Source organism: Onychostoma macrolepis, chromosome 10 (assembly GCF_012432095.1).
Source record: "Onychostoma macrolepis isolate SWU-2019 chromosome 10, ASM1243209v1, whole genome shotgun sequence".
In the NCBI taxonomy this organism is placed as follows: Eukaryota; Metazoa; Chordata; class Actinopteri; order Cypriniformes; family Cyprinidae; genus Onychostoma; species Onychostoma macrolepis.
The window spans coordinates 6,320,935-6,334,120 of record NC_081164.1 but is presented as its reverse complement, the minus strand read 5'-3'; the positions used below and the strand labels follow the sequence as shown (position 1 = coordinate 6,334,120).

At 35.7% G+C, this 13,186-nt stretch overlaps 1 protein-coding gene across 8 annotated transcripts in view; it reads right to left on the bottom strand.

Annotated features, from left to right (window-relative positions):
• strbp (spermatid perinuclear RNA binding protein) overlaps positions 1-13,186 on the bottom strand; it is a 94,493-nt gene that overhangs the window by 21,410 nt on the left and 59,897 nt on the right. For all 8 annotated transcript variants that reach the window (XR_009272990.1, XM_058788329.1, XM_058788330.1 and 5 more), the window contains 5 exons: positions 11,981-12,125; positions 5,805-5,896; positions 5,288-5,383; positions 3,983-4,094; positions 2,199-2,296 (listed from right to left, as the gene is read on the bottom strand). Coding sequence is in view for 7 of the 8 variants with exons in the window: in XM_058788329.1 (XP_058644312.1) it covers positions 2,199-2,296; positions 3,983-4,094; positions 5,288-5,383; positions 5,805-5,896; positions 11,981-12,125 (543 nt within the window). In the remaining variant the exon portion in view is untranslated. The remainder of the gene's footprint in view (positions 1-2,198; positions 2,297-3,982; positions 4,095-5,287; positions 5,384-5,804; positions 5,897-11,980; positions 12,126-13,186) is intronic.

The following is a 13,186-nucleotide window of genomic DNA, read 5'->3' as shown; positions in this document are numbered from 1 at the left end:
AATAACTTTTCTATTTGAATATATTTTAAAATGTTATTTATTTCTGTGATGCAAAGCTGAATTTTCAGCATCATTACTCAAGTCTTCAGAAAGTTCATGTAACAGCACTTATTTGAAATAAAACTCTTTTATAACAATACAAAAATGTCAAATCTGATCAATTCAATGCGTCATTGCTCAATTTCTTTCAAAAACAATCCTATTAACCCCAAACTTGTTACAACAAAGTTGAACGCATAATTATTCACCCACTTTCCCTCTGTTTCCCAAGTTTAGCGTTGATGATTACATATAGTTCCTAAACTAAAGTTTGAAGTGATATTTTAGGTTAATAAGCATTAAGAATAGTAATTTAATAAGCTAAAATTGCATTTCGATGAAGCTAGATTTACATTTTCCTTCCATCAAATTCTGTGATTACACTCACAGCTCATTTTGAACTCATGAACTCTTCATCTGAGTAAATTGCATCGATAAGCACCATCTTTCAGCCTCATGTGTGACGACAGAAACTCTCTCTTGAATGCAGTATCTCTGCAGGTGGGCGTTACTACGGCATATCACCGCAATGCATCTCATTTATGACTACGGCAAACTGCAGTAAAAACAAATGCTCATTCATACCCGCATCATCTCCAAAAAACCTAACGCATCACATTCACTAAAGTAGAAGATGAATAAAACAAATATATATAATGAATTATTATTTTCCCCAAAACTTCATATATTGCTGTTTAGTTGTTTTTTTTTTTCCCAAGGAAATGAAACAATTTGATAAATATGTTAAGCAATCAAACATATTCTTAGCTTCAGTGGTGTGTAGAATCAGGAAGGGTGTGTGTGTGTGTGTGTGTGTGTGTGTGTGTGTGTGCTGAACCTCTTCGATCTGCTGCAAAACAATTAGGCACATTGTGATTCCGCTCTTGACTGCACGAGTGTTCAAAGGAAAAGCGCTACAGAAATCTACTCCGAGATGCAGCGCACACACACAGAGTCCCTGGGGCAGGGAGGAAGATTCACGGGCCGGCGCCGTATAATTTTCCCACGCTCATTAGAGAGCCAATCATCAAGGTGCTCTATCAGGATGAGTGTGTGTGTGTGTGGGCATGGGTGTGTGTTTAGTCTGGATAATACATGGAACATTCACAATATATTTACTATGATTTTACTGGTGATGTAAAATGATATTTTAATGTGCTGGGTTTTTTTTTTTTTTTTTGTCTTTTAGTTTCCTGCATTGTGTTAACACCATCTCTGATTTACTTTTACTCCCAGATGTTTTCCCAGAAGACAAAAATATTACAAGGGACTCAAGAACAACAATCACAAAATAACACAGGATCATCTAGGTAATCAAGTGTACGTAAACATTTGAACATAGTCATTTTTATAAATTCAGCTATTAACTTTTCTTGTGGATTATATATAACCATCTTAAATGTAAAATATCTTAGTAAGGACAGTATTAAATAAAAAAAAAAAACATGCATTTTGTATGATAACTCTTATTTTGGTAAAATAATTAACATTTTGACCATATTAATTGTTCATACATGGCCACTGTTGACAAGTAGGTTAAAATTACATAACATATCTATTAAAAACTAATATTCAATCAATTTGAAGCTACTTGTCAACGGCTGTTTGGTCAAAATGATGCCCATGGATCACAAAACCAGTCATAAGGGTCAAAATTATATAAGAATAAATAAGCTTTCCATTGATGTATGGTTTGTTAGGATAGGGCAATATTTGGCTGAGATACAACTATTTGAAAATCTGAGGGTGCAAAAAACAAATCAGAATATTGAGAAAATCGCCTTTAAAGTTGTCCAAATGAAGTTCTTAGCAATGCATATTACTAATCAGAAATGAAGTTTTGATATATTTACGGTAGGAAATTTAAAAAATATCTTCATGGAACATGATCTTTACTTAATATCCTAATGATTTTTGGCATAAAAGAAAAATGGATAATTTTGACCCATACAATGTATTTTTGGCTATTGCTACAAATATACCCCAGCGACTTAAGACTGGTTTTGCGGTCGAGGGTCACATATAGGCTAGAATCACCGATAAGTCTGGTGTGTGTGAGACATGTCTGGCAGTAATCCAGACAGCAAAGCTGAGATAAGCGTCGCCTCTTCTCACTGACACCTGCATCTCACACACATCCCAACACACATTGCTTGTACCTGTGCGTTGTACGTGATGGCCTCCGCCTCCTCATCCGTCATGGCCGACAGGGTGTTTGTCGGCTCCTTCTCACAGGGATCATGCAGGCCTGGTCCACCTGGAGAGGAAACCAAAAATATTTATATTATAAACGTGAAATACATTCTACAATTTATTTGATTTACATAGCTGACAAGAAGTACCCAGTCAAGAGTTGAGGAAACTACTGCAAACTGTAGCGTTTCATTATTTAGTGAGTTACTCCTCATCACCGCAGGTGAGCAGTTAATCAAACTCTAAAGTCAACCTTTATCGTTTAAATTATGTCCTGAAGGTACAATACAAATATATAGTTTTATGTTCACATAAGTATATAACATTGAGGCTTATTTCCCATGCAAGCCAATCAAAAATTAATGCCTGCATCTCATTATTAATGAATAAGTGAGAAAAGAGTATAAGAGTAGCGAGGGATGGACTAGTTATGTCAAGAGCAGATAAATGAGGCTCCATTATTCCTCTGGGCCTCAGAAAGGAACTAGAGCTTTGCAAATGAAACCCAGATCTGATAGTGACACCACTGCTGTCATCACACCACACAGGACTTATTCACATTTATCATGCATATGCAGATATTTAGAAGGCTTATTTAAAGTCAATTAAGATTAGGGATCTATTAATATACAATGGATCATTTTCTCGGTTCCACTTTTTCTTTTTTTACTCTTTCTTTTATTAAAAACAGCATTCATAATCAAATCAGGTACCAGCATAGATTTTTTTTTTTTACTACTATAAATTATACTTATAAACTATAAATTACCCACAACACTAAATTACTTGCAACACTATTTTTTTTTTCTCAGCAAGGATGCTATAAATTGAGTAATTGAGCATCCTGTTCCTGAAAAATGTATAACGATTTTCTTAAAAATATGATGCAGCAGCACAACTGTTTTCAACATAGATACTAATCAGAAATGTTTCTTGAGCAGTAAATCAGCATATTAGAATTAGAACAGGAATAAATTACATTTTAAAATATATTCACATAGAAAATTGTAATATTATTTCAGAATATTATTGTTTTACTGTATTCTTATCAAAGAAATGCAGCCTTGAGAATTAAACTTCTTTTAAAAAACATTAAAAAAAAATCTTAAGGACCCCAAACTTTTAAACAGTAGTGTAGACATTGAAATTTAATTAACTGTAAAAGATAACACGTTTCATACATAGATATAGCTACTGTATATGTGACCCTAGACCACAAAACCAGTCTTAAGTCACTGGGGTATATTTGTAGCAATAGCCAAAAATACATTGTATGGATCAAAATTATCTATTTTTCTGTTATGCCAAAAATCATTAGGATATTAAGTACAGATCATGTTCCATGAAGATATTTTGTAACTTTCCTACCGTAAATATATCAAAACGTAATTCTTGATTATTAATATGCATTGCTAAGAGCTTCATTTGGACAACTTTAAAGGCGATTTTCTCAAAATTTAGATTTTTTTGCACCCTCAGATTCTAGATTTTCAAATAGTTGCATCTCAGCCAAATAATGTCCTAACAAACATTGCATTAATGGAAAACTTATTTATTCAGCTTTCAGATGATGTATAAATCTACATTTTGAAAAATTGACATAAAAAAAGGTTTAAGAATTACAAAACCATAACAATTAGAATTAAACTAAAGTCCCCTCTTTGTTCTGGAACTATTCTCTAGAACTTCAAACTGTTTTTACTGAGTTCTTTATACTCATTTTATTGCTTCATTCTGGAAGTGTTCATACCTGGAAGCAGTATGCCAGAGGCGAGACACTCCATGACCCGACGCAGAGCCTCTCCTGCTCCCAGAGGTCTGTTACACGTGGCGATGGCCTTCTCACATATTAACTCCAAAGGCTGAGAACAAAAGAGCAAATTGCTTTTCAGAGACTGATTTATTACATAAAAAGCTATCAATTCATCAAAATTTTGCCTTTGGGACACTGAAATGAGAGATTACATCCGTGGTTACTGTAAAACCATTCAGTTTAATCCTTCAAATACAAGATACTAATAATAGAATAGATCCAGTCCTCAAGGCTGAATGGCCCATACACTATTTCCTCAAAATGATGAAGCAGCTCAACTGTTTTCAACACTGATAATAAAAATAAGTGTCTCGAGCATCAAATCTGCACATTAGAATTATTTCTGAATGATCATGTGACACTGAATACTGAAGTAATGATGCTGAAAATTCAGCTTTGATCACAGGAATAAATTACATTTTAAAATATATTCACATAGAAAACAGTTCTTTTGAATTTTAAAAATATTTCTCTTTTTACTGTATAATGTATAACTGTGTATATGACCATTTAGCCATTAGATATGCAGAAAAGACACTTCAGCTCAATTCATTAATTGTTTTCAATATATGGAAACTCTTCAGATTATGTTTGTGTTTTTATCATATTTCTGAAAGTAGTTAAACCAAGTCATGCAATATTTGCACAAATGGAAACTGGTCTTTTTTTTTTTTTTCAGGTGACAAATGAATGTCTAATTATTACAATAATACAATAGTTTCAATCTTGATTGTTTTGATCACATTACAATTCAATATCACTTCATCACTTTTTTTTTTTTCAAAAGGAATAATGGCAGTTTAAAGGGATAGTTCACCCAAAAATGAAAATTCTATAATTAATTACTCACCCTCACGTCGTTACAAACCCATAAGACCTTTGTTCATCTTCAGAACACAAATTAAAATATTTCTGATGGAATCTGAGTCAAAAATATCTTAATTTGTGTTCCGAAGATGAACGAAGGTCTTACGGGTTTGGAACGACATGAGGGTGAGTAATTAATGACAGAATTTTCATTTTTGTGTGAAGAAAATATTTAATCTATGAGGTAGAGTTGCATTTCTACACAGAACAGAAGGGTTTCAGTTATTCGAGACTAATTAACCACAGTAAATATCGACAACTGATATGTACCTGAAGGGTTCAATTTTCAATAATTCAACGGTTCCTTGATCTATGACTGAATTCTCTAAAGTTTTCCTATAGTATTTGTAATGATATCAGAAGTCTGATACTCACCCATCCTTTCAGAGGTTCCCACGCCGGGACTCTATTGCACATGTCTCTCAGTATTCGCAAGACGATCACGCACGACTTTAGCCCGTTAACTCTAGCCTGAGGAAACCAGAGGGAGTCGCCCAGTGAACGGAGAGCAACAATCAAGTCCGACCTTTAACCCCTAAATCTCTAGATCTTGACTATGTGTGAGTGTGCAAGTGTGTGTTGTGCTTCGGTTCTGGCCCGTGTCGTGCGAATGATGGAGGAGGGGGAGGGGCTTATGTGGGTGGGGTGGGAGAAGGGAAGATACGGTGCAGGAAAGCACTAGACAAATCCTTCATGATGACAAGCAGGTTATGGACAAACAAAAACAGGCAAAAGAAAACAAAAAGTGTAACAATTGCTTTTGTAGCCTTACGATACGCAAACATTCGTGATGAGGTGTCGAGCATTTGGAGAGCTGGAGGAAATCGAGGAAAATGGCATGTAGTTTTGGGTCATAAGGCTACAATAACAATGAGAAGAAGTGAGCGCCAACCTGGAACCATTTGGCATGTCGCAGAGAGGCCAACGCCACCAGGCACCTCTGTCTATCCAACAGGTCCGCCGGCTCGCTCGACTCAACGCTCTCTATCGGTGAGAAGAACGGGACAGGAAATCAAATCACACACACGCGTAGACACGCACGCTCACACACATACGTACACGTGATGAGGGAGGGGGCTGTTAAGGCACAGCAGGAAGGAGAAAGGAGGAAGCCAATCGGCTGAGGTGGTCCAGTGCATCCAAAAGAGATGAGAGCTCAGTGCATCTCCTTGGCTGGCTGGAAACTGGAGGAAGGATTCGCAGAAGGTGTTAGCATGTGCTGAGTGTTGCGAAATGCTAAACACGGCCTACAAAACAAGGCTGAACGAAGCTGTTCAATTGGCGTTACGCGCTATCCTAGCCAGGCACGCCGCAATACAGCATTCTCTGTGTTAATGTGAGTTCACGTGTGAATGTTTTGGCCTGACGAGCCACAAAAGTGACAAGCAACAATACATTTTCGGTCAATTTGTAGTAATTTTTGGTTTGATGCTGGATAGCTCCGCCCACAGCACACTCTGATTGGTCCACAATCCCAACACACAGAGGCAGTGGTGTTAAAGTGTTGATTTTGATGAAAACTAATAGTCCCCCCCCCCCCCTTTTTTTTTAATGAAAAACTACTACTTGTATGTATGTTGCAATACAACTCTTGGAAATTCACTTAATATTTTGTGGTGTGTAATTTACAGTCAAACTGTATTATTTTTATTTTTTAAACTATGCAAAAGTGAAAATATTATGGTGTTTAAGATTCATAAAATGCTAGCTATGAAATGAGCAAGATTAAGGGGTATAAGATTTATTTATTTTTTTTTTAAATGTTTAAAAATATATTTCTAATTATTTATTTATTTTGTATTTTTACTTTTCCTGTTTAAAGAATGACAATCCATCATATGAAATGTGGTGTAAATTAAAAAATTTTTGGTTCAGAAAAAATAAAAACATTTGGGGTCGGTAAGTTTTTTTAAAAATGTATTTGAAAGAATTCTCTTCTGCTCACCAAGGCTGCAATTATTTGATCAAAAATATAGAAAAAAATTATAATACTGTGAAATAAAAGATTTTGAATGGAAAATGTCAGTGTCACATGATCCTTCAGAAATCATTCTAATAGACTGGTTTGCTGCTCATGAAATTTCTTACAATTATCAATTTTGAAAACAGTCGTGTACAATTTTTTTCAGGATTCTTTAATGAATAGAAAGTTCAAAAGAACAGCATTTATTTCAAACAGATATCTTTTGTAACATTACAAATGTTTTAACCAATTTAATGCATCCTTGCTGAATAAAAGTATTAAAATCTTAAATAAAAAACACACTGACCCCAAACTTTTGAACAGTATATCCTGTGCTAGACAATGTCAATAGACAATATAAACTAGTGAGAGTGTGAAAAGTATGTTTTAAGAGAGTTTAGTTTCTAAAAGTCCACAGACTGCCTAAAGCTGAAGAAACATCTGTAAATATAAAGCATTCAGATTTCGTCTCTTCACACAGCATTTCAAGTAAGGACCGATACTAATTTCCTGCGGCATGTCTGGTTAGGCGCTAACGTCAAAAGCAGCGACACACACTAACAACTTCAGCGAATCAGTGCCAGTTTGTGCTTGGATTGACACTGGAATAATGAAGACATGCAGTGGGTATTGTTATAGACCAGTCACAACAAGAGAAGAGATCGCTCGCACACGACACACGCTCACAATCTGAGCTGTCAGAACATTTTTCTTCATCTCTCCCACCCAAACAATACACTAAGGATCATTCTTTAACTTCTTTGATAATTGTTTTTCTTTCATTGTCTCGGTAGGTGAGCGTCTATGTACCAGTGAGTTCATCCCACTGTTCCTCTGCAGATAAACAAACAGATAAAAGATAGCCGCAGTGTAAATCCAGGACAAGGTGTGCAGGTTTACTGGGTATTAATCATGAGGGGTTATTTAGAGATTATATGATGATAACTGAAGCATTACTCTTTCATAATTCCTCTCTGGATTTTAATCAGAGCAGCCCAGCTGAGGAGGGTTAAAGAGGAAGATCTGTCAGAGTGATAGAAAGGTTTAGCCCACCCTCTAATCAATGACACACACAAACCGCAAAAATCAACATCAATCCATCATTTATCTCCCCACAACCTTACAAACACTCAAAATGAGAAAAATGATTCAGTACATTTGTAATCGAATCACAAATCTCCAGCACACAAACACGGGTGGAAAAACATGTCTAGGTCCAAAAGTTTGAGCTAGTTAATTGTATCTTTTAAAATATATACATAGTCATTTATTTGATATTTTTATACAAGCTAAATTTTTTTAAATCAACACATTTAAGCTAAAACAAAATTGTCATGGCACATTAATATTTTATAAAAAATAATGCAACAATGCATTTTTTTTTTCCGGTTTAAAGTAAATTTTTATGCATAACTGTAATAAGAACTTAAGAGGAAAATGTGCTTAAATGTCAATAAACAATGTCACAATGTAAAATATTTATGATCCTAAAAACAAGCTTTATAAAGAACAGTTTCTTATTTCTTTCTTTTGATTTATGGAGTGAAATACAACCCAGCCATGTTCTAATATTACATTGTTGTGTGTGTGTGTCATTTATGCACATGTGTGTGTTTGTGCGCGAACTGATGAGTACTGCCCATTCGGGCCAGTCCTGAGATTGAGCCGTTTCTCAACGGGACAGGGCCCTTGACCCGGTCGGGAAAATACGAGGTGCTCCTGTCGTGATCTACAACCCATCGCTCCATCTCTCCCTCCCTCCTATCATCTGTCATCCCTCACTCCAGGGGCAGTGTCCACATCTGACACATCTTCTAGATGGATGAGGTGTGTGCTGCCACAGGTATTGATTCCTCAACCCGGATACATTCTTTCATTTTCCTCCCCCCACTTCTAACAATCTACATCAACCAGGATGGCGGAGTGAGCAAACCCATGAGAAAATGAGCGTGTTTGTGTCAGAGAGAATGAGATTAAGGCATATTGGCCTTAAAGTGCACCCAAAAATCAAAATTCTATAATCATTTACTCAAACTGTTGCTGGTCCCCTTTGACTTCCATACTATGGAAGTCAATGGGGACTAGGAACTGTTTGGTTATCCATATTCTTCAAAATGTCTTATATGTTCAGCAGAAGAAAAAGTCATACAGGTTTGGAACAACTTGAGGGTGAGTAAATGACAACAACATTTTCATTTTTGGGTGAACTATCCCTTTAAAGGAATACTTTACACCCTTTCTTCTGATGAACACAAACAAATATTCATAGCAAAATAATGCGTTATATGAATCCATATAACGCAAGTAATAATAAAAGGCATAAAAATCAAGCCGACATCTAAAATGTGTAAATGTGTGTATATATATATATATATATATATATATATATATATATATATATATATATATATATTATTTATTTATTTTCATATTTCGTGGAGTATCCCTTTAATGCAATGCAAATACTTTAGTTATTTTGTGCAGTACTGATTTTGAAAAATCATAAAATAATTAGTAGTCAACTAAAATAGCCCCAATACTTATATCAACAGAGAGCATGGTGACCAATAGAATGCTGAAAATTAATAACTTTTAATTAAATAACAATATTGATTTTTTTTTAGAATGTTTTAAATAATCTTGATAATATACAACAATATTTAATATTAAAATGTACATATTTATTATTCCCCCTTTATTATTGTTTTTTTTTAACTTGAAATTAATTAAAATTAATTAAAATTGATCATTAATCATTAATGCAGATTTTTGTTTTTCGTTCATTAGCGCAGTAGGTAAGTCAATGAATTTCAAAATGATAAAGTGTACAAAACAGTTAAGTGCACTTCATTCTTTAGTAATCAAATTATTGCATTTAAATTCTGCAGAAAACTGCAGTACTTTATGGAATTCCATGAAGGCCACACTAATAAGACATCTACCTCTATCGTCCTATTTAGTATTGAGATTTGCTACTGTCACTGTAACGGATGAGCACACAAGCATGTTCAGCAGAGCTGCACCCTCCAATTCACTGGCAAAACATTTGCATATTTGCACAGAGCGACAGAATGTGCATGAGTGTGTACGTGTGTGAGGGAGAGAGCGAGGGAAAAAACAGCACATTTTGCATTGCTGCAGCTCTAATTGTAGCCTAAATGCCGTCCTTTAAAGATGCAACCACTTCAGCTGTCAATGCGGTAAGTCACGGGTCACGGCACCAAAAACTCCAATAACACATTTCCATCTCGACTTTACTCATGTGTTCGGAGCTCAAGTGCATCTGCATCAGCAATAATGGACGGCAAGCTGAATCTGACTTCACACTTTAATATTAATTTCAAGAGTAAAAAAAAAAAAAAAAAGTGAGTGAAAGGAGGAAAGTGACAAAGGTTACATAAGAAAATGACTTTTTCCCAGTTTAAGTGCTATAATTGGGTCCCCGGTGCTTTTACCAACCCAGAAAACATGAAAAAGAACAACCCAGTAAATATTTTTTTGGTAAGCCTTTCTCTGCAAGCTTGTGAAAAAACGAGCGCATCAGATTTCGCTCCCCCCTTGATGCAGGAAGAGAATCTCATTATAATATTACCACCCCTTAAACTACAAGTTTACACCAACAGCACTGCCATTGTGTTTTCACAAGCGACAATGGTGTAGCAGTTCTTCTAACACCATGGCGAAAGTTTGAGCAAAGCATGCTAACTGTTCTGTCTTTGGCTGCACTGATGATCACAGAACAGTCCCAGCCTCAGAGGAGACGAGAGAGCAGTGAATTTATTGATTTATTTACTGTATATTACGCTGCTGCCACACAGATCTAATATAAACATGATTTCTTTCTCAGCTGTTTATCTTCACAGACATAACCGACTGTTTTTGTAACTCGTGTGTTTTTAACAAACTTGTGTATTTCACAGTTTAAGCACAATAAGACATGAAAGAGAACTTAGTTTAGTACTCACATGCCGTGTGACAGCTGCTTTCTGTGCGCGTGCTTTGGATGTGTGCGCTCAGAAAACCGTATATCAGAAGTTTAAACTAATATGGTTTAAAACGCATCATTTCAGTGCGATAGACATGATAATCAAAATCAAACAGATGTTTTTTAGCGGAGGTTCTGAGGTAGGAGCTGATTTGCATTTAAAGAGACATGCACTAAAACAGCGCGTTTCTGCTTCCACTCAAAATAGGCATTTTCAAAATTACATAATGATCTATGGGTTATTTTGAGCTGAAACTTCACAGACACATTTTTATTACATATTGTAAAAAGGGGCATATAATAGGTCCCCTTTAAAGGGATAGTTCACCTAAAAATAAAAATTCTGTCATCATTTCTTCACCCTCACGTCATTCCAAACCTGTATGACTTTCTTCATGTGTGTCTTTATGTCCATACAATGAAAGTAATTGGGGTTCAGTGTGCTTTTGGACCCCATTGACTTTCATTATATGAACTAACAAGTGCTTCTTTTGTGTTTTGTAGAAGAAAGAAAGCCATACAGGTTTGAAACGACATAAGGGAGAGTAAATAAAGACAGAATTTTCATTTATCAGTGAACTGTCCTTTTAACCAACAGATGAAAGGCATGAAAACAGCATGTGCACCTGGCACCCCTGCTAGAATTGTACCCAAAATGCACTGTGACGCTTTTACTGCCCTAAGTACGTAATATGGATGAACATCCCGCCCCACATTGTTCTTAACTAAACATTTGGTTTCACTCCATAATGTCCCATTACAGAAGCAAACGGTTCTGTGTCTTTATCTCTCTTACGCTCCTCCCGCTCTTTTCCAGCACCTCCTGTGAGTGGCCTGAGGGTCAAGAGTCTGACAGCATGAAGACCACTCAACCTGCTACTGAATCAGCTCTGAGTGTGTGTGTGTGTGTGTGTGTGTGTGTGTGTGTGTGTGTGTGTTTAGACTATGAGATGAGTCCAGCGCTGTGTGCGGCCCTGAGAGAGTGTTCTGGATGCAGAGTAAGGAAGAGATGAAAGCTCTTTCTTCTAATGGACCATCACTAACACACACACAAACACATTCATCCATCCCCTCCCTCATCTGCTGTTTAGGAAAAAGTTGGTCACATGCAGGCGCAAACCTTGCTCTTCCGTCTCGTCGTCGTCTCGCATCTGAGGGGAGGTGAGCGTCACCTTCAGCGTGAGTTTGGGGTCTGTTGTGGTGCGGACCAAGATGGCGGCCTCGGGAATAGAGCTCTGTACCTCATACTTCTCCTCTGTCAGCTTCTGTAGGGGTCAGAAGTCAAAGGTCAAAAACATGCAAAGATGATACAGAATGAATTATCTTGTACTTAGCTCTATAGAAGGGTATAGTTATGACCTATTTAACTGGATAATATCATGGAAAAATTATTTGCTGCACTAGACTAGGGTTACACATATATACATACATATATATATATACATATATATACGATGTCAATGTTGACGATGACCATATTTTAAAAAAATGAAACACTGATATGTTAAAAACACATATGAAAGTGTACATTTACATTTAATCATTTAGCAGATGCTTTTATCCAAAAGAAATTACCAACAAGGGTGACAGAAGCGATTAAAACATTAAAAGTGCAACAATACATAAGCGCTGTGACTAGTTCAGGCTAGTCTAACGCTATACACACACAGCAAGGTTTTTTATTTATTTATTTTTTATAATAAATGAAAAGGATAAAAAGTAGATAGAATAGATAGAGCTAGTGTTAGAGGGTCAAGCATGAAAATCAGTTATGGATCAATTATGAAAATATCATAATTCAGCGCTACTAATGGTTCACTCAAACACTTTAGGTGGTGATATTGCATCTTATCACTGGTTGACAACCGACATAAACCTTTTTTGCAAAGCTTTTATTGATATCTTCGTAATATCATTATTGTGAATTCTCTTGGCCATTATAATCATGAGGTGAAACTGTGATAACATGCAGAAGTCCCTCACTAAACCTAGGCTGCTTATTGACACCCAGCTGCAAAAACAGTTTGGTCTGAAATTAAAATGTGAAATTAAATAGAAATTAAAAAGAAATTAAATTCCTTGAAGTAGCAAAATAATCTTGCTTAATTCTAGGGGCCAGAAAGAGGAAGGAATAATCATTTAAATCTAAACTGTGGCTATTTTTGCTAGAAGAAACCTCAACATAAATAAATAAATTATTTTTTGGTTGTTGAACCTTTAGACAACTTTTTTTTGAGCATCAGGCTTTTATGGCTCAGAGATCTTACAGAAATAACAGACTACATACATAAATTCCATATTAATATCAGTTGTCACTCTGCATCTC